General features: G+C 57.6%; 1 protein-coding gene across 5 annotated transcripts; it reads left to right on the top strand.

Annotated features, from left to right (window-relative positions):
* The first annotated feature begins 25 nt into the window (after positions 1–25).
* On the top strand, positions 26–16595 carry GOLGA2 (golgin A2). 5 transcript variants are annotated; one of them, XM_019795210.2, is made up of 27 exons: positions 26–181; positions 1874–1996; positions 3113–3193; positions 6009–6125; positions 6405–6448; positions 6569–6632; positions 7017–7076; positions 7250–7330; positions 8127–8165; positions 8444–8506; positions 8598–8691; positions 8790–8896; positions 9831–9889; positions 10130–10271; positions 11403–11492; positions 11607–11714; positions 11910–11997; positions 12367–12704; positions 12943–13035; positions 13707–13952; positions 14030–14105; positions 14342–14430; positions 14709–14927; positions 15010–15112; positions 15210–15316; positions 15394–15544; positions 15637–16595. In XM_019795210.2, exons 1-27 carry the CDS (start codon positions 101–103, stop codon positions 15858–15860), a joined length of 3087 nt encoding a protein of 1028 aa, XP_019650769.1. In that variant the 5' UTR covers positions 26–100; the 3' UTR covers positions 15861–16595. The 5 variants fall into 5 exon arrangements, with proteins under 5 accessions (XP_019650769.1, XP_019650770.1, XP_019650772.1 ...); XM_019795211.2 differs by lacking the exon at positions 3113–3193; XM_019795213.2 differs by lacking the exon at positions 6009–6125.
* Positions 16596–17550: the final 955 nt, after the last annotated feature.

Here is a 17550-nt window from a genome sequence, read left to right as displayed (position 1 = left end):
GCTGCCTAGAAACTCTTGAGTCCCTCCTTTTCTGGCTCAGTCGCACACCTGCGCGGTGACTGCCGGAAGCAATTCCGCAGTGGTTGCCGGGATCGTGGTGATGTGGCCCCCCCGTCCCCCTCCCTGTCCCGGGATGTCGGAAGAAACCCGACTGAGCAAATTGGCTGCGGCCAAAAAAAAGGTAAAACGTGCCGGGTCCCGGCTCCCTGACCCAGCCAAAGGCCCCTCCGACCGCCGGGCCGTGGCCAGAGTCTGTGCTGCCTCTGAGGCACACAGGGCGAGCCCCTCGGCGCCCCTTGGCGCCCCCCACAAAGTCTTCTCAGCCAGTCCCGCCCCCCGGCAGCCCAGCCCCCGCCCTCACCCGTCGCCCCCGGGTGACTTTGGGCCGGTGACCCCCGGGATCCCCACTCCGGGCTTGGCCCTCGCCTTCTGCCACCCAGAACCGGAGGACCTGAGCTCCCCTGGCCGGTCCAGGTCTCCGAGGACCTCGGTCCCGGCCCTGCTTTCCCCTCCCCCACCGCGGAGCGGCGATTCGGGCGTCGGTAGGGAGGAGTGGAATGTAGTTACGTCACAATCCCCCTCGGAACTGTCATTAGCGCCACGAGCCCGGTGTTTGATCTTACTACCCAGTCCCCCAGTGTTTTCATATCCTTTCCGGTTTCTCTGGTCGCGGCACAAATTTCCAGCTTCAAGGGGCCTGGGGACTATGGGACCTAGGTGGAAGATGTTTCAGGAGCCCTTACTCTAGACTGTTCCCCATCCTTAGACATTGACTTCACCAGTGATTGTGGTACATTGATAACACCTTGGTGACAATGGAGGAGAATGTGTTTTCTTTAGTATGGTTTCCTCCTAGGTTTCTACTGTCCAGAGAGACTTTCACATTTTATTTTTTTTTTATTTATTTTTTTTTAAAGATTTTATTTATTTATTTGACAGAGATAGAGACAGCCAGCGAGAGAGGGAACACAAGCAGGGGAGTGAGAGGAAGAAGCAGGCTCATTGCAGAAGAGCCTGATGTGGGGCTCGATCCCATAACGCGGGGATCACGCCCTGAGCCGAAGGCAGATGCTCAACCGCTGTGCCACCCAGGCGCCCCGACTTTCACATTTTAAATCTGAATTCTCTACCTCACACTTTAACTCCCTATGATTCTGGGACCAGAGTCCCCCTCAATCAGTGGTCTTTGATGTGAGATCTGCTTATGGGGGGAACAGATCTCTGGAACCTGAACTTCACAGGTGGGAATCTTCCCCAAATCATCCTCTCAACATGGAGTGTTCTAAGTGCCACAGGATAATATGGGACCGAAGCATCGGATGTGCTTGATTCTCTCTCTCTCGAGAAAAGTCCTTTTATATTAATGTGCCTAGGGATAACATTTGCAAAGATTTGTAAGATTATAATAGACTTCTCTCTGAAATAGTGCTTGGGTTGTCATCCTCCTGTTACGTTCCCACATTCACTAGGTGTGTGCCTTCATTGCCTTCTGCCGTCAGGATACATCCATGTAAAAGTTTGATAAGTACTATGTGCAGCTTTAACAGATGGGTAGGAAAGGATTCTGAAGTCTGATTACTCAGATGTTTACTTTCCATCTCCACCTCTGATTTTACCTCTTGGCACTTGCTGATTTCATGGCATAACACCAGAACTCGGAGTCAGAAGACTAAGTTTAAATTCTATTATTGCTCCCCGGCCTTTAAAGCCATGTTATCATTCCATATCTGCAGTCGCTGAGAATGACAACACCTTGTAGGGCTATTGGTGGCAATCAGATGGCAAAGACAGGAGTATATCGTAAACTACAAAGTTGGTTGTGAATACAGGGGATTATAGTTCTCATGAGTCCTGCTTCTTTTCCTTTCTGCAGTTGAGGGAATACCAGCAGAAGAACAACCTTGGTATTCCTGCAGGAGTGAAGAAGAAAAGAAAGATCAAAAATGCCAGTAACCCAGAAACAACAACTTCTGATGGCTGCCATTCTTCTGAGGATGTGAGTATTGGCTAGCCAGGCTCCTGGGACCAGGGGTACTTGAGGGGCAAGTAGAGGGTGATGGTTAAGATTATGGAGGAAGTATCAGGTACAGGTTTGAATCCTACCTATCCCTTTGCTGGGATAATGTCCCTGCTAGGAATATATTTCCACATCAGTAAAATTAGGGTAATGTTATCTTACTTACGCTTGTGACACTGGAATGAGATGGTTGATTTTTTTTTTAAGATTTATTTATTTTAGAGAGAGCGGGCGAGCAGGGGGAGGGGCAAAGGGAGAGGGGGAGAGAGAAAATCCTCAGGCAGACTCCTGGCTGAGCACAGAACCTGACGTGGAGCTCCGTCCCAGGACCCTGAGATCGTGACTTGAGCTGAAAGAAATCAAAGAGTCGGACATTTAACTGACTGAGCCATCCAGGCCTGGTACAGGGCCTGGTGCATAGGAAAGATTCAGTAAAGGGTAGTGGTATTTGACATACTGGTCTGGTGACTTTCCTCATCCCCAGCCTCAAAGGGGAAGCCAGGCAGTGAGAGCAGCCATGTGCCATCACGCTGTCCCTTTAGGAAGCACCAAAAGAGGCCTAGGGTGTAGCAAGGAGAACCCCAAGCACTTGGGTTAGGTGACAGTGAGTTTGGAGTCCATCTTTGCCACCGGCTTGCTGGGCGACCTCAGGAAAATCACTTCCTCCCCTGGGCCCAGTGGCCTCATCTGTAAGATGATATTGTTGGAGCAGATCAGTGTCTTTCAGACTTCTAGCTGGAGCTCCCTTTGTTCAAGCGAACCCTTCCTCGGAAGTCTGGTTTTGAAATGGAGATGGCATTCTGTCAGATTCGTCCCCAGCATCCTGGGCCTGAGGAGCGGGTCTCGTGAATGTATTAAGAAAACCGCTGCATCGGGCCGGTGACTGCATTCTCTGTCTCGTTCAGGGGACATTTCCCTCTGTGTACGTTGATTTCTGCCTCCAGCAAGGCAGCCAGTGGCCGTTTGGGAAGGCGGCCCAGGCAGTGGATTTGTTCCCCTCTCTCTTCTCTTCTTCCTTTCCTGACTCTCTCACCTCTCTCTAAGCCACTTTTCTCTCTCCCCTTGCCCTTGTTTCTCCCTTCTCGCCTCCTGTAGATTCAGGACATTCTGAAGGTGCTGGTGTCCGACCTTAACCGCTCCAATGGGGTAGCGCTCCCCCCATTGGACAAGTGGCAGGTGAGGCAGTGCCGAGCCCCCTCTCTGGCTTGCTCTCTCCCGGCTGTGCATGCCCCAAGGCTTCTCTGGTTTGGGGGACTTTGCCTCTGGCTTATTTTATGTTGCTGTCATTAACCCTCAGCCTGTTCATGTCTGCTTTTTTCACCTGCTTGGTTGGTTGGGTTGTTTTCCTTGCCCTGTATCTTTTATCATCTTGAAGAAGGTGAGACACACCTTGAAGTTTAAAGGTGACTTGGGAAAGCTTCCAGAGCAGGAGAGTGGGATCTGGGCTTTTCAAGCCTTGCGTATGAATACCCACTGGCATGTCAGACTCAGAGAGATTAAATAAAAGCAAACCTTCAGGCTTGCCCTTTGGGCACCTGTCCCCAAAAGACCAACAGACCACATAGCAGTTTGTGCTCTCTTTGAATTGGATGAATTCACTTTGGTTTGAGAGTAGGTAACTGTAGGGTTAAGACAAAGGGAGTGCATGTTAGAGTTACAAGGATCGAGGTTATTTTATCAGAGGCATTAACTGTAAGGCATGTGAGGTTAACCAAACAGATGAGCGACCAGGACATCCTGCCCCTGTTCTCTCTTAAAAATCAACTGGACACTTGGCTGTGTATTCAGTGGGCCCTTGCTGGGGGAGGCAGTTGGCGAGGTGCTCGAGAAAAGAGGTGAACCAGGTCGAATGCACACTGAGTGGGGCAGACCCTCCCGTAAGAAGCAAAGGCAGGATGTGGCAACGTTCCGAGTGCCCAACCGAGGGCGAGGTGGGTTCTAAATGGACTCGAGACTGGTTTGAAGATTACAGGTGGGTAGCATTTATCCATACAGAGAGAGGGGAAAGTGGGAGTCCCAGGCAGAGGGAGGGTGGGATGCAGGTAACAGCCAGCATTATGAGCTCACAGAGCATCTCCCAGAAAGCCAGGGAGCCTGAGTGGGTTTTCCGGACATGATGTTCACACTTTGTCCTGGGACACCAGCCAGGCCAGGGGAGTAGGGCTAAAGTGCGGCCAGGTCCTGCAAGAGATGGGCATGGGGAGAGGGCGGGGACAGAGCCCTGGCTGCTGGTGTGAGAGGCTTTCACTCACTGGGACCGCTCACGCCTGGGTGGTCAGGTCTCTCCAGGTGCTGTGACTCACCTTGTGGGCTCAGAGGAGCTGCTGAGGGGCACAGGGAAGGGAGCGCAGGCCTAGAGGACTCCTGAAGCTGGCATTTGTGCGGAGTTCTAAGATTCTGTGCCCGCATCCCTCTGTTGTCCTGGAAACGAAGACCCAGATCCTCCTTGTGGTTTTTAAATCCTGTCTGTGTCAGTGGCTGTTTCCCACTTAAGTTTTCGTTCCCGCAATGCAGGCTTGTGGTTACAGGATCCTGGACAGAGCTGATAGCATTTCCAGAAATGGAGAATCATGGAGAAATAAAATTTTAATGGAATGGGACCGTCGGGGGAGTGGAGAGTAATTTTTTAAATACTCCATACTTTTGCTATAAGACCTAAAATTGTGAAATAACTTGATCATAAAATCGTCCGTTACATATATTTAAGTCCTCAGAAAATTACTTTTTTCCTTTTCTGAACGTTCTTATGCCTAGTGCTAGGGATCCATGGGAACCCAGGATGCCAGGAGGCACCCAGAGCTTGCCAGGGCCCAGGGCTAGAAGTGCCCACCTCCCCCAAAGTCTCAAGCCCGGCCAGCTGCTGAGCCTCTGCTCTTACCTAGGAGTTTCTGTTGACAGGTTGGCAAGGCAACGCCAGGTTCCAGGGTCAAAGGTCACAGCCTGGACAGTAAACAGGCAAATTGCTTGGTTCAGCCTCCACTTCCCAGGCTCTGCAGCACTTGCTCTAAGGAGGGCAGTAGAGGTGACTTTTCAGAGGCTAGGGCTGTTCCTCCCCACCCTGGCCTCGCTGGCCAGGCCTTGACTCCCTAGTGTGCGCCTGTCTTCAAACTCGAGCTTGTCTGCCATCTTCCCCATCTCTCTGCTAATCTTTGCTCCTCGTCAGACATTAGATCATAGAGCCAGATGCTTGGACTGTGTCAGGCCTGAGCTTGGACAGAGGCTGGGTGGGGCCCTGGTCAAGCAGGTGGGTCCAGGTGGGGAACAGGGAGCGGTTTCTCCGTGACTCCTTGTCCCCAATCCCAGGATTGTTCTCCAGGATACCAAGAGTCAGAGGGTAGACATCTTTCCTCTGGTTTCTCAGGTTGCTTCTCGGTTGGGTAGAAGTTTCAGAGCTAGGAGGTTGGGGTGGGGCTAGTGGCCGAGTTTTTCTTTTTACCTGCAGGAGTAAGGTGAGGCTTCTAGTTAGCTTCTTTCCCAGAAGAGGCCTGAATTGTGCAAATGCAGCCCGTAGTTGGGGATAGGAAGGGGAAAGGAAAAGAGAGCAGAGAGGAAGGAGGCAGATAGTGGCACTGACCACATCCTTCATCCCCAGCACCCTGTGCCTGGCAGGGGCCCAGGGTGAGGGTCACTCTGGCATTCCAGAAGAACAGTGCCTTCCTTCTCCCTGACTGGGGACACCTGTCTCCCACCTGCTGTGGATGCCACAGGTCAGAACCTGGTACTGTGTCTTGCTGAGCTCCACAGAGAACAAGGCCCTCGTGTTCACGAAGGAGATCGCGCAGACCCTGCTTTGAGCTTTGGCCGTCTAGAAGGCCGCAGAGCAGCCCTCAGCTTGGGCGAGTCATAGCCGCACTCCAGAGTGGCTCCCAGCATGTGTGACTGTCACTCTGACCACAGCAGCACCTGTCCTGCCCGCTCTGCACCCCTGCATCCATGGCAGCAAGGCGCCTTACCCGCATGGTCCCTAACCCCCTGCTCTGTTCTGTGACAGACGCCCAAAGACCGCGCCGCTCCTGCCTCACCAACTTTTGATGACACCGTGTCACCTGGTGGTGTCCCTTCCCCCTGTGCTAGTCCCCCCCGTGTCACTAGCATGGCATCAGTTCAGGTTTGTGCCTCCTCCCCCCTTGCCTGCCGCCCCACTGTATGTCCCCCCCCGCCAGAGGACTGTGTGTACCTGCTTTGGGTCCTCTTCCCCTTTCTTCAGGTAGCTTGGTTCCTAGAGCCAAGTGCCCTTTCCAGAGGACTGAGGCGGGGGAGGCCAAGACCAGGTCTTTCCCTGAAGTCTGGGGGGCTGGCAGGTTGTCAGAAGGAGCTTGCCTCCCCCCACCCCTGGGCGGTCTTACTAACAATGGAGTGACCACTTCGTGTGTTTCTTCCTGAACAGAGTCACGATGCAGAAAATGGCCCTTTCCTCGTGGATGAAAACAAGTGAGTGTCTCCTGTGGGGGCAGCAGTCCCTAGGCCGAGGGAGTCGGGGCAGGCCACTGCCCGCAATCCCCTCTTTCCCATCGAGCCTCCCGCAGCTCTGACTCCCCTGTTCGTCCCCAGATGTCTGTCATCTACCGAGAGCCTGCGACAGCTTTCTCAGCAGCTCAATGGTCTTATGTCTGAGGTACCCCAGAACTTGAAACCCAAGGGGGTAGATGGCGGGGGCGGGGGGATGTGACAGAAAGAAACTGAGGCGGAGATTCCCAAGAGGGAGGGACGAGCCTGGTAGCAGCCAGCTGGCTGGGCAATGTTCGGCATGACTCCTCTGAGTCCTCTTTGAAGCTCCCCAAGTAAAGAGGTTGGGCCTCGAAGCTGGTTACATCATTTGACCCCTCCGCAGAAAGCACCGAATGAGGGCTGCCTGGGAGGGACGGGTGAGGGGGAGAGAAGCAGCAGGGGGAGCTGGCACAAAGGGGTCAGGCTGCTGACGGGCAGGACAGGGAGTCAGAGGGCTCAGGCGCTGAGGGGGGCAGAGCGCACCTCCATGCGAGCCTTTCATGTCTCCTAGTCTTCATCCTGCATCAATGGGGAGGGCCTGGCGTGCTCTGCTAACATGAAGGATTTGGAGGTAAGTGGGTCTGGACCCAGTGACCCTGCAGGCCAGCCCCCCCCCCACAGCAGGGGATGGGAGCCCCGCTGCCAGCTGAGATAGCCCAGACAGCCCCCAACCCTAATGACTGCTCTCTCTACCTCTCCCCCCACCCTTGTCCCCCTCCTCCTCCTCCTGTGCATGCGCCTCAGAGCCGGTACCAAGAGCTCTCACTAGCCCTGGACTCCAGCAATCTAACAAACAAACAACTCAGTAGCAGGATAGAGGAATTGGTAAGAGTCCAGTGGGGTCCCCTGATTCCATCCTGCCGATCTGGGGCTCCAGCTGCTCCCTGGGGCTCTGAAGAAAGGGGCTGGGGGCCCCTGGTGCCAAGGGAGAATGGGGTGCCGGGGGGCCTAAGTCTCCGCTGGAGGGACCCTGGAGCACGGAGCATGCAGCATGGCTCTCTGTGGCTGCCCTCTTCGCCTCTTCTCTGTTCTCCAGACACCCCTGCTTGAGTCCTCCCCATCCTTGCCCCAGGGCTCCTGCCTCTGGGAGGAAGCACTGGCTTGACTGGTGCGCTTTGGCCCTGACTCAGCCCCTAATTTGCTCCATCTTCAAACTCGGATGAGTCACCTTTCCTCTCTGGGCTTCAGTTTCCCGAGGAGGTAGAACTAGAGGTGGCCAAGGTCCCTTTCAGCCCTTAGAATCAGGTCCTCCTCATTCCTGTACCCCTGCGATTAAGAATAGAACCTGGCCTGGGCGGGGGGGGCGTGCTCAGTAAATATTTGTCGAATGAACGCACCCTTCCGAACCACGAGCTGACAGAAGGGTAGTCTTTCGCTTCTCAACTCCCATTTCTAGAGGTTTAGGTCCTTGTCCTTTCATCTGGGTCCAGACTCTCACTTGCGTAGCTGTGAGTAAAGCCACGCAAGACCCAGAGTCTCTTTCCTTGGGATAGTCTGTCAGTTCATGTCCCCGTGAACTTGCCTTTAAAACCCATTCCTGGCCCCTGCCCATCCTCTGTCTTGGTGTGGGGACGGTAGTAGAGGGGGACAGACTGAGTTACCTTCCTTTGACTCTCCGCAGAAACAACAGAACCAGGAATCTTTGGATCAAATGGAAAAAGTAACGTGATTTCTTTGCTGGTGATGTGGTAGATGGTTTGGGGAGGATTAAGACATGGAGGCCATTCTCGGTCTGCTCCTAGCCTGGAGGAATAAAGGGCCCCTCGTTCCCCACCCCCTGCCCACCGTCCGCTGCCCTTGCCCCCTCTCACCGCCCCCCCCCATCTGGCCACATTGTTGAGCCTGTCCTGGGCCATCAGGGGCATTCTAGAAGCAGGTCCTTTGCTGGTTCATCTCTGCCTCCTCCCAGTCAGAGATGGTGTGTCCTTCTTCCTGCAGGAGAAGAAGGAGTTTGAGCAGAAGCTTGCAAAGGAACAGGGGTCTCTAAGGGAACAGCTGCAGGTGTGTGGTGCCGAGATCTCCCTCCTGCCCCCCGCCCCCGGAAATGCTTCCTTCCCTCCTCTTCAGCGCCCCTTTGCCTTCTCTCCCAAAGGTTCACATTCAAACCATAGGGATTCTGGTGTCTGAGAAGAACGATTTACAGACAGCCCTGACCCATACCCAGCAGGCAGTCAGGCAGAAAGCAGGTGGGAGTCTAGACGCCCTCCCATCCCTCAGCCTGGCACGCTGGCAGGCCTTGGGTGGGATTCCTTCCTGGGTTCCATTTTGAACTCTGTCGTTGCAGGAGAGAGTGAAGATCTTGCTAGTCGCCTGCAGTCTTCCCGCCAGCGCATTGGAGAACTGGAGCGCACCCTGTCTGCTGTCTCCACGCAGCAGAAACAGGTGGACAGGGTGAGCCTGGCACTGGACCCGTCTGCTGGAGGCGCAGCTTCCCTGACAGGGGAGGGGCCCAAAGGTCCCCTCTGCATGATGGCGTGTCTTATTGCCCAGAGGGCAGCACGGGCCGTTTCTCGCTGCTTTAAAGTTGTGTGGTTGCTAGAAGCAACGCAGGGCTGAGCTGGCTGTCTTGGGGGCAGTTGGCCATGTTCGGGGGTGCTTTCTGGAGCGAGCACTGAATGCAGAGCCCAGAGCCTGAGAGCCAGCCCCCCCCATCACTGGCTGTGGGCCTTGGCCAAGTACAGGACAGTATATGTTACCATTTGTGTAGGAAGGGAAGCGTGTGTGAGATAGCTAGAAGGTGTGCGCAGGGGTGAGGAACAGGGTAGCTGGGAGGTCTGTCAGCTCTGTACCTTCTGAGTGGTGGGCCTATGAATAGATCGTTCCAAGAAGAGACAGAAGGTCGCAATGCCAATATAATTCTGCTCCTTGTATCTGCTCCCCCACCGCAGGGAGAAAACGTGGGTAAAGAATCAGACAGACTGGGTGTTTAATTCCAGCTCTGTTGGGGATTGCAGGCCAACGACCTCACCTGTGATACTCTGTGTTCACCTGTAAAACAGACATAGTCATGCCTGCCCCAAGTGGTGGTCACGAGGCTCGAATGTGACCCTTAGCCTGGCGCCTGCTGATGTGCTCCAGGGAAGGGTCAGTCACGACGCTGCTTGTGACTGTTAGCAATGCCACCTGCTCCGTCGGGGCCTCCGCTGGCCAACCGTGAATCTCTCCCACCCTTACTGAGCTCTTGTCCAAGGCAAATGAGAACGGGGCCTTGGAAAGGCTTCGAATGGAACGTCAGGCGTGGCTGTGGAATAGTTACCTCTGCTAGTAGTCCGCCTGCCGCACCTCCCCCCTGCTCGTGTCTGACCTCGCCTTTCTGTGTTTGCAGCACAACAAGGACTTAACCAAAGAGCGAGATGCCCTGAAGCTGGAGTTATACAAGAACAAGTAGGATGGCTGGGGGCTGGGAAGCAGGAGGGGTGCAGGAGCCAGGGGGAGGGGGTCGTACCGGTTAGGACACCAGCCAAACCACTCAGGTCTCTCTGCCCTGCCACTGGGAACTCTGGTTCCCTGGGGTCCCTTCCGACGCCCCTGTTCTGTGGCTCTGTGGCCAGCGTGGCGGGTTGATGACCAGAGGGCTCCTTTCTGTTCTGTACCCGTGTCTTTCCTCGCTGCCTGTGGCCACAGCAAAAACAGCGAGGACCTGGAGCAGCAGAACTCGGAGCTGGAAGAGAAGCTTCGCGTGTTGGTGAACGAGAAGGCGGGCATGCAGCTCAGGGTAGAGGAGCTGCAGAAGAAGCTGGAGATGTCAGAGCTGCTCCTGCAGCAGGTAAGGCTGGAGCCCCAGGGAACCGGAGCACCATCCGTCTGGGGCCTCGGCCTCCCAGGACTGTCGTGGGCGGCCTGTAGCCGTGACCGGGGATATTTGCATCTTCGTTTGGGCCCTGCCTTGGAATCCTGCTCGAAACATTGATCAAAATCTACAGGTTGGGGCCCGGCCCAGATCCGTGGAATCAGGATCTCAAGGATAGGGCTTTTTTATTTTTGTTTAAAGCATCCTGGGTGAAAACCATTGTTGTGTAGGTGACAGGCACAAGGCTAGCCCGTGAGTCTGTCTGCTTCCTCCTGGAGGGCGGGCCACCAGGGTCAGAGAGCTCCCCTCCATCTTCACACTGAGCCATACTCTGCCTTCATGTCACTTCCCTCGGTGGGGCTCTTTCCTCCCGATCGATACAGGAAAAATCTCGTCTCTTTCCCAAGACAGACCTTCCAATACTTGGTGGTGGTGGTGGGGGGTTTCTGTTCAGATTCCTTGTTGCTCCCTCGTCTTTTCCAAGCTACATAGCCCCAGCTGTTGCTCATGGGGGCTGCCACCCTCCTGACTGCTTTCTCCTGGATGGGACCCGATTTGTTAGGGCTCCTCTTATGGTCGGTCCCCCAGAGCGGAATGTGAGTCTCTAAATTTGGTCTGGCCTGGGCAGCACACCGAGCTCTCTACCCATCTTCCCGTCTGGCCACCCATCCGTTCAGCCAGTGTTAATCGAGTGTCTCCTCTGTGGCCCGTCCCTGTGATGGGCAGTCCTACGATAAATGGGCTGCTAGAGATAGAAAGTGAGGGCTTGAGGTTGCCCTGAAGTTGATGGATGCCCGGACTCTGTGCCCCAACCGCCCCAGTTCTAGGACCTGGACCAGTTTGTAGCCTTATCCAGTATAGCCAGAAAAGGATCCGGAAGGAGACACACCAGGTCAGGGTGACTGGGAGCTAGAGGAACACTTAACAGTGACTCTAGTTAACAGAAGGCCTGTGGACGCAGTACTAATAATGTGAGCAGAGAGATCTTTATCGATCCCGACTTGTACGTGATCCCAGCTTAGACCCTTTTGCGGGGAGGGGGTGGGAGGCTTGCGTGGAACAGCCTGGGGCTCCCCGCATCTAACCTTCTCATCTCTCATTCTCCAGTTTTTTAGTCCATCGGAAACCCCTGACAGCAGCCAGGAATTACAGCAGGCCCTGCAAGAGCGGGCACAGCTGGAGGCCCGTGTGGGGCAGGTGAGGCCTTGCAGAGCTGGGGGTGGTGGTGCTGGAAGGAGGATGACCGCTGGTGCCCCGGAGCCAGTGAGGCGCAGTGACGGCCCCTGCTCACCTCGGTGCCCTTTCTTGCAGCTGAGAGATACAGTAAAGCAGCTGCAGCTGGAGAGAGACCAGTATGCAGAGAATCTGAAGGAGGATAATGCCGTCTGGCAGCAGAGGATGAAGCAGATGTCTGAACAGGTGAGACGGGACCTTCGGCCCCCCACCCTAGACACGTCACTTGATCTTTCTGGGCATCAGTAAAGTGGGAATCCTGTCACTTGCTGTGTGCAGCCAGAAGTGGCTGTGCGGTTTTTACGGGGGGGAGGGGGTAGAGAGGGCGATGTTCCCCCCTTCCTGCCCCCCTACAAGCCCCTCGCCCCGTGCTTTGGGCAGATGCAAAAACTGAGGGAGGAGAAGGAGCATGGCGTGAATCAGGTGCGAGAGCTGGAGGCCAGCGTGGCCGAACTGAAGAACCAGATAGGTGAGCTGGGGCTGGGGGAACTGGGGGCGGGATTGGTGGCAGAGGGCTGGTGAGGGTGCCTTCGAATGCCCAGGGATGTGGATGGATGGAAAGGGACTGGGGCCAAGGGAAGGAGGTCTATACCAGGAGTTGGCCAGTCTGGATAGAGTGCCCCCTGGCCACCACCCAGCGTTGTCTTGAGCATAAAAACCTAAAGAGCTCTATTCCAAAGTGTCTTGAAAGATTGCACGTCCCATGAGTGTGAGGGGGCTGTTAGCCAGGAAGCCAAGATTTGGGGTGACGAGGCCCAGTTAGGAGCTGTGGACCAAGAAGAGGGGTTTCTGAAGCCACAGAGATGAGAGGCCCCTACTGTGTGCCCCCCCACCCCAGTGGTGCCTCCAGCCCCAGAGCCCCCAGCCGGGCCCTCGGAGGAGGAGCAGCGGCTGCAGGCGGAGGCCAAGCAACTACAGAAGGAACTGGAGATCCTGGCGGGGCAGCTGCAGGCCCAGGTGAAGGACAACGAGGGTCTGAGCCGCCTGAACCAGGAGCAGCAGCAGCGGCTGCTGGAGCTGGAGCGCGCCGCTGAGTGCTGGGGGGAGCAGGTGGAGGAGCGCAAGCGGACTCTAGAGAGCATGCAGAATGACCGCGCCACCATCAGCCGCGCGCTCTCCCAGAACCGCGAGCTCAAGCAGCAGCTGGCTGAGCTGCAGGACGGCTTCGTGCGGCTGGTGCGCGGCCCTTCCCCCCGGCCAAGTCCAAGTGCGGGGCGAGACGCTTAACCCCCCTGGGCCTCTGTCTCCCCGTCTGTAAAATGGGGTGGGCGGCTATGGACCCGTGGAGGCAGAGGAGTGGGGGTGGGGGACTTTCCCACCTGCCACCACCCTTCCCTGGGCTGTGGGAGGCGGACAGCACGTTCTGGGGTCTCCAGCCGCACTGGGTGGCCGGTGACCCCTCCTCTCCGTCCAGTCCAACGAGAACATGGAGGTCACGACCGCGCTGCAGTCGGAGCAGCGTGTCAAGCAGGAGCTGGCCAAGAAGCTGGGCCAGCTGCAGGAACAGGTGGGGGAGCTGAAGGACACGGTAACCCCTGCGCCCGCTGAGGAAGCCGGGGTCACAGACACCCGTCTGAAGGGTGGGAGGCTTGGCCGGGACAGGCAGCTCGGCCTGGGGGTGGGGGAGGGGAGGCACTTGGCGCCGGGGTCCCTTCCCCGCCTGCCTGTGGCGCAGGCTCCTTGTCGGGCCCTGCTGTCTGACTTTATGAAGCGGGTAGCCCTGGGGGCCGAGGGTCGTCGCCCGGGCTGGAGACCTCGAGTCCGTCGCTGGAGGGCAAGAGACGGCGTGCCGTGGGCAGCTTCTCGGATTCAGCCCTGGATGCTGCCCCCAGCCCCACTGGTCACTGTTCCCTTCCCACGTCTCAGCCTCGGTGTCCTTAGTCTAAGAGGTAGATGAGCATTTCGCTCCCGGAGGTGTTGAGGATTAAGGGAGAAGCATGCCTGTCAAGTGCTTTGATTTCCCACTAAAGTTGAGACAGAAGGTGGTCATGAGGTGTGGGGCCGGGTGAGGGAGGTGTGGGGCTCTGGGCAGGGGGGCCGCCACTTCCGGTCCTGGAGCGCCAGAGCCAGGGGCCCAGGCGGACCAGGCGGACGGCAGAGCTCCCCCCGCCCCATGCCCACCCTCCCCAGCCTGGGCCCCGAATCCCCCACCGGCCTCATGCCAGGGTCTTCCCGCAGGTGGAGCTGAAGAGCCAGGAGGCCAAGAGCCTGCAGCACAAGCAGAACCAGTACCTGGGCCACATGCAGCAGTACCTGGTGGCCTACCAGCAGCACGTGGCGGCCTACCAGCAGCTGGCTTTGGACAAGGAGATGCTGCACAAGCAGATCGTGCTGCAGACGAAGCTCATGGACCGCCTGCAGCACGAGGACTTGCAGGTCAAGGCGGCGGCCGAGAAGGCCTGCCAAGAGTTAGAGGAGACCCAGGTGAGGGGCTTCGTGTGCCGGGCCCCGAGGGGAGGACTGCCGCCTGGGTCCCTTCTCACTCTTTGCTGGCCCCTCAGGGACGCCTGGAAGCTGCCACCCAGCAGAACCAGCAGCTCCAGGCCCAGCTGAGCCTCATGGCTGTGCCTGGGGAAGGTAAGTGGGAGTGCCCGGGGGAAGAGGACAGAGCCCAGGAGGAGGGCGACTTTGCGCAGCACCGAGCTGAGTGCGGAGGGACCTTTAGGACGGCGACTCCTCTTGCTTGGGGGACGGGCTGCTGGCCCGAGGTCGCATGGGGCAGGCAGGGTGGGGCCGGGCCCCAGCTCGCCTCCTTGGCCCGCTCCACCTCCCCTGTCGGGTCGTCTGAGGACCCTCCCCGGCTGCCCCGACAGGAGACGAGCTGGACAGTGAGGAGAAGGACGAGGAGGCTGCCCGGCCGAAGCCGAGCATGCCGGAGGGCCTGGAGAGCCCAGAGGCCATGGTGAGCGGAGCCCCGTCGTCGCCCCTTCCTTCCCTGTCACCCCTTCCTGCTTCCCTCTGTGGTCCCCCCAACCCCCACCCTGCGGCACCCTTCTTACCTCTGGGTTTGCCTCCCTCGACTTCTCGTGACCCCCTCACCCCTGGGAACCAGTGGTCAGCCACTGAACCATCCTTGAGCCACGGGTGTGCCTGCTGAGGCCGGGAAAGGAGGAGCTCCCCTCTGCCTCTCTGCCCACCCGGAGCACCCCACGAGAGCACACGCGCACGTCTTGCCCGCAGGTGGCGTATTTTAACTCAGCCTTAGCCGGCGCCGAGGAAGAGCGGGCGCGGCTGCGCCAGCAGCTGAAGGAGCAGAAGCTGCGCTGCCGGCGCCTGGCTCGCCTGGCGGCCCCGGGCCCACCCGCGCCGAAGGAGAAGGCCCCGGCCCCCGGGAGCGGGGATGGCAGCGTGCCTAGGGAGACCCACCAGGCCCTGCAGGTGGCCATGGACAAGCTGCAGGTGAGCCAGTCTCCGCGGGCTCGGCCTGGGGGCCGGGGCTCGGGCAGGCGGCCCAGCCCTGACCCCGCTGCTCTGGCCGCAGAACCGCTTCACGGAGGTCATGCAGGAGAAAGCGGATCTGCAGGAGCGGGTGGAGGAGCTGGAACATCGCTGCGTCCAGCTTTCTGGAGAGACGGACACTATTGGTGAGTGGGAGGGCCAGCGCCCGGGCCTGGGCGGGGGCGCAGCTCTGCGATGGGGCCGAGAGCCTGAACGTCCGCACGTCTGCCTGCCCGCCCGCAGGAGAGTACATCGCCCTTTACCAGAGTCAGAGGGCAGTGCTCAAGGAGCGGCACCGGGAGAAGGAAGAGTACATTAACCGGCTGGCTCAAGACAAGGAGGAAATGAAGGTGGGGGCCCCGAGCGTCCCTGGGAGTGGTGCGGGGCAGGGGTGGGGCGTGCGGGGGCTCAGCGCCTCTCCCTCTAGGTCAAACTGCTGGAGCTGCAGGAGCTGGTGCTCCACCTGGTAGAGCACAAGGAATGGCAGTGCAAGGTCCTGGCCCCTGCCCAGAACCTTGCCGGGGAGCCTGCTGCAGCACCCCCAGCCCAAGAGCTTGGCAATGCCAATGGCCAAGGGGGTGAGTAGAGCCCTCGGGGGTGGCTGGGTTGGGTGGGGGCGGTGGGGAGAGCTTGCACAGCACTCAGAGCCCTGCCTCTCTCCCCCCCAAAGATATGCAAGTGGTGAGCCTCGCCAACAACGATGATGTGGCACCTCCCCAGGGAGAGGCCCTGCGGGGCCCAAGTGCCCCCGAGAACCCCACCAAACAGCAGGTCATACGGCTGCTGCATGAGATCCAGAACACCCAGGAATGCCCAGGCTTGGGCAACAACCCCTACATCCCCTTCTTCTACCGGGCTGATGACAACAACGAGGTGAAGATCATGGTGATCTAAGAGCCCGTCACCAACAAGCAAAAGCTGAAGAAATGGGGCCGGGGGCTCTGCCCCACCCTGTCCCTGCCACCCTCTCATTCCTTCCCAGTCACCCTTTTATCCCTACACTAGCAAGATAGGACCCCTAAAGGGGTATGATAAGCCCCCTAATGGGGGGAGACAAATAGGTACAGACCCCCTTGCCACCTTGGCCAGCGCTGTACCTTTATATCTGGACTATTCATGGTTCCAGAAAAACAAAGAGCCAGAGGCTCAATAAATATATAGTTTATTTAGGAGGCTCCCTCTCTTGGGGAGCAGGGGCTCCCTGGTGACCTCCTCACCCCCACCAAGCAGTCCTTCATTCAGAGGGGCTTACGCATCCTCTATTCAGAGGCACTTTGGGGCACAAGTGCCCCCCCTGTCCGGCGAGACGACTGGGCAGCACTCTCCCAGGCCTCTCTGAGGCCAGGCAAAGGCATAAGCTGGTGGCGGGGTGGGCTCTCTCCTCAGTGTATATACTGTATTCGTGTAACATTTTGTATATTCTGGGGATCGGGCAGCCCCCTGTATCATAGCAGAGGTTGGAGCTGGCAAATGGGGAGGAAGTTCTATTAAATATCTGGAGAACGGGGAAACTTATTTATTGATAGCATAGGACAGAGGAAGACAGAAGAAGGAGGCGGGGATGGGGTTCTCCCCAGGTGATTCGACTCCTGTTTGCTTTTTATTTCGTAATAAATGGATTTAGCCATACCACTTGGCCTTGTGTGTGTCTGTTTCCAGTCCTGGCCACTAGGTGCTAGGCTCTGTGCTGTGGGCACGGAACAGGGAGCAGATCCTGCCAGCAGAGGGCAGGCTTCTGGATTGTGCGAAGCCCCAGTATGTCCGAGCGTGAATGGAGCTGTTAGACCTGGACCAGGCCTGTCACCCCCATGCTGCTTGGGGAAGCCTGGGGGATCCCAGGGGCCCTGTCCTGGGACTCTAAGGGGGCATTCCTGTCCTAATGGCCCAGAGGCTCAGAGACCCCGAGGCCTCATCTAATCCTGGGGAGAGAAAACGGGGTCCCAGCCCTCAGGAGTGCTGCCTTCCAGTGCAGGCGGTTTCTGGCCCATCACCCTGCCCCTCTGGTGGCCTGTTGTCCTGTCCCTCCGCAGTGCGTGCCAGTGCCCCCAGTCCTCCCTCCAGGCCGAGTCGGTGCCCCTGCACCCTAGTGGGCAGAGCAGGCTTCCCAGGATAAGAACCCCTGAACTCCCAGGTGCTTTCCCAGTAGGCCTTGCAAAGGATGGGGCCTTTTCTCGCCACTCCTTACAGCACCCTAGCAATGGCTGGCCCCTTCCCCACCCCTGCATCCCAGTGTTTAAGTCTTCCCCTTTCCCTGAACTCCACAAAGAACACAAGCCAGCAGAGGGCAGTTTCCCATCGTCCAGAAATGGGTTTTATTCTCAGCCAAGAGACAGCAAGACCGGAGGAAGACAGCCACACAGCTGCCAGGACAGCGCCCCTGGGCTCGAGCGGGGGAGGGACGGAAAAGTGGCTGTCCACAGGCCGGGCATGACAGGGAGGCTCATCAGAGGTGGCACACGTTAGAGAGGGGGATGTCAGGGTGACCATGTTCCCTGGTAACTGGGCCACAAGACTCCTCAAGGACAGCATGGTGACTGATTCCCAACACTAGAGGCAAGGCTGTGGCGGCCATATATGTGTGTGT

The sequence above is a fragment of the Ailuropoda melanoleuca genome, chromosome 7, assembly GCF_002007445.2.
Source record: "Ailuropoda melanoleuca isolate Jingjing chromosome 7, ASM200744v2, whole genome shotgun sequence".
Lineage (NCBI taxonomy): Eukaryota > Metazoa > Chordata > Mammalia > Carnivora > Ursidae > Ailuropoda > Ailuropoda melanoleuca.
Note: the sequence above shows the minus strand (reverse complement) of the source record. Positions and strands in the feature narration are given on the sequence as shown.

What these genes read in the sequence shown, in the direction of transcription:
- GOLGA2 (XM_019795210.2), top strand. Translation starts at nt 101, where the DNA reads ATGTGGCCCCCCCGTCCCCCTCCCTGTCCCGGGATGTCGGAAGAAACC. An exon ending in TGGCTGCGGCCAAAAAAAAG is followed by an intron (nt 182 to 1,873) that starts GTAAAACGTGCC and finishes TCCTTTCTGCAG; the next exon opens with TTGAGGGAATACCAGCAGAA. An exon ending in GGCAGTCAGGCAGAAAGCAG is followed by an intron (nt 8,692 to 8,789) that starts GTGGGAGTCTAG and finishes CTGTCGTTGCAG; the next exon opens with GAGAGAGTGAAGATCTTGCT.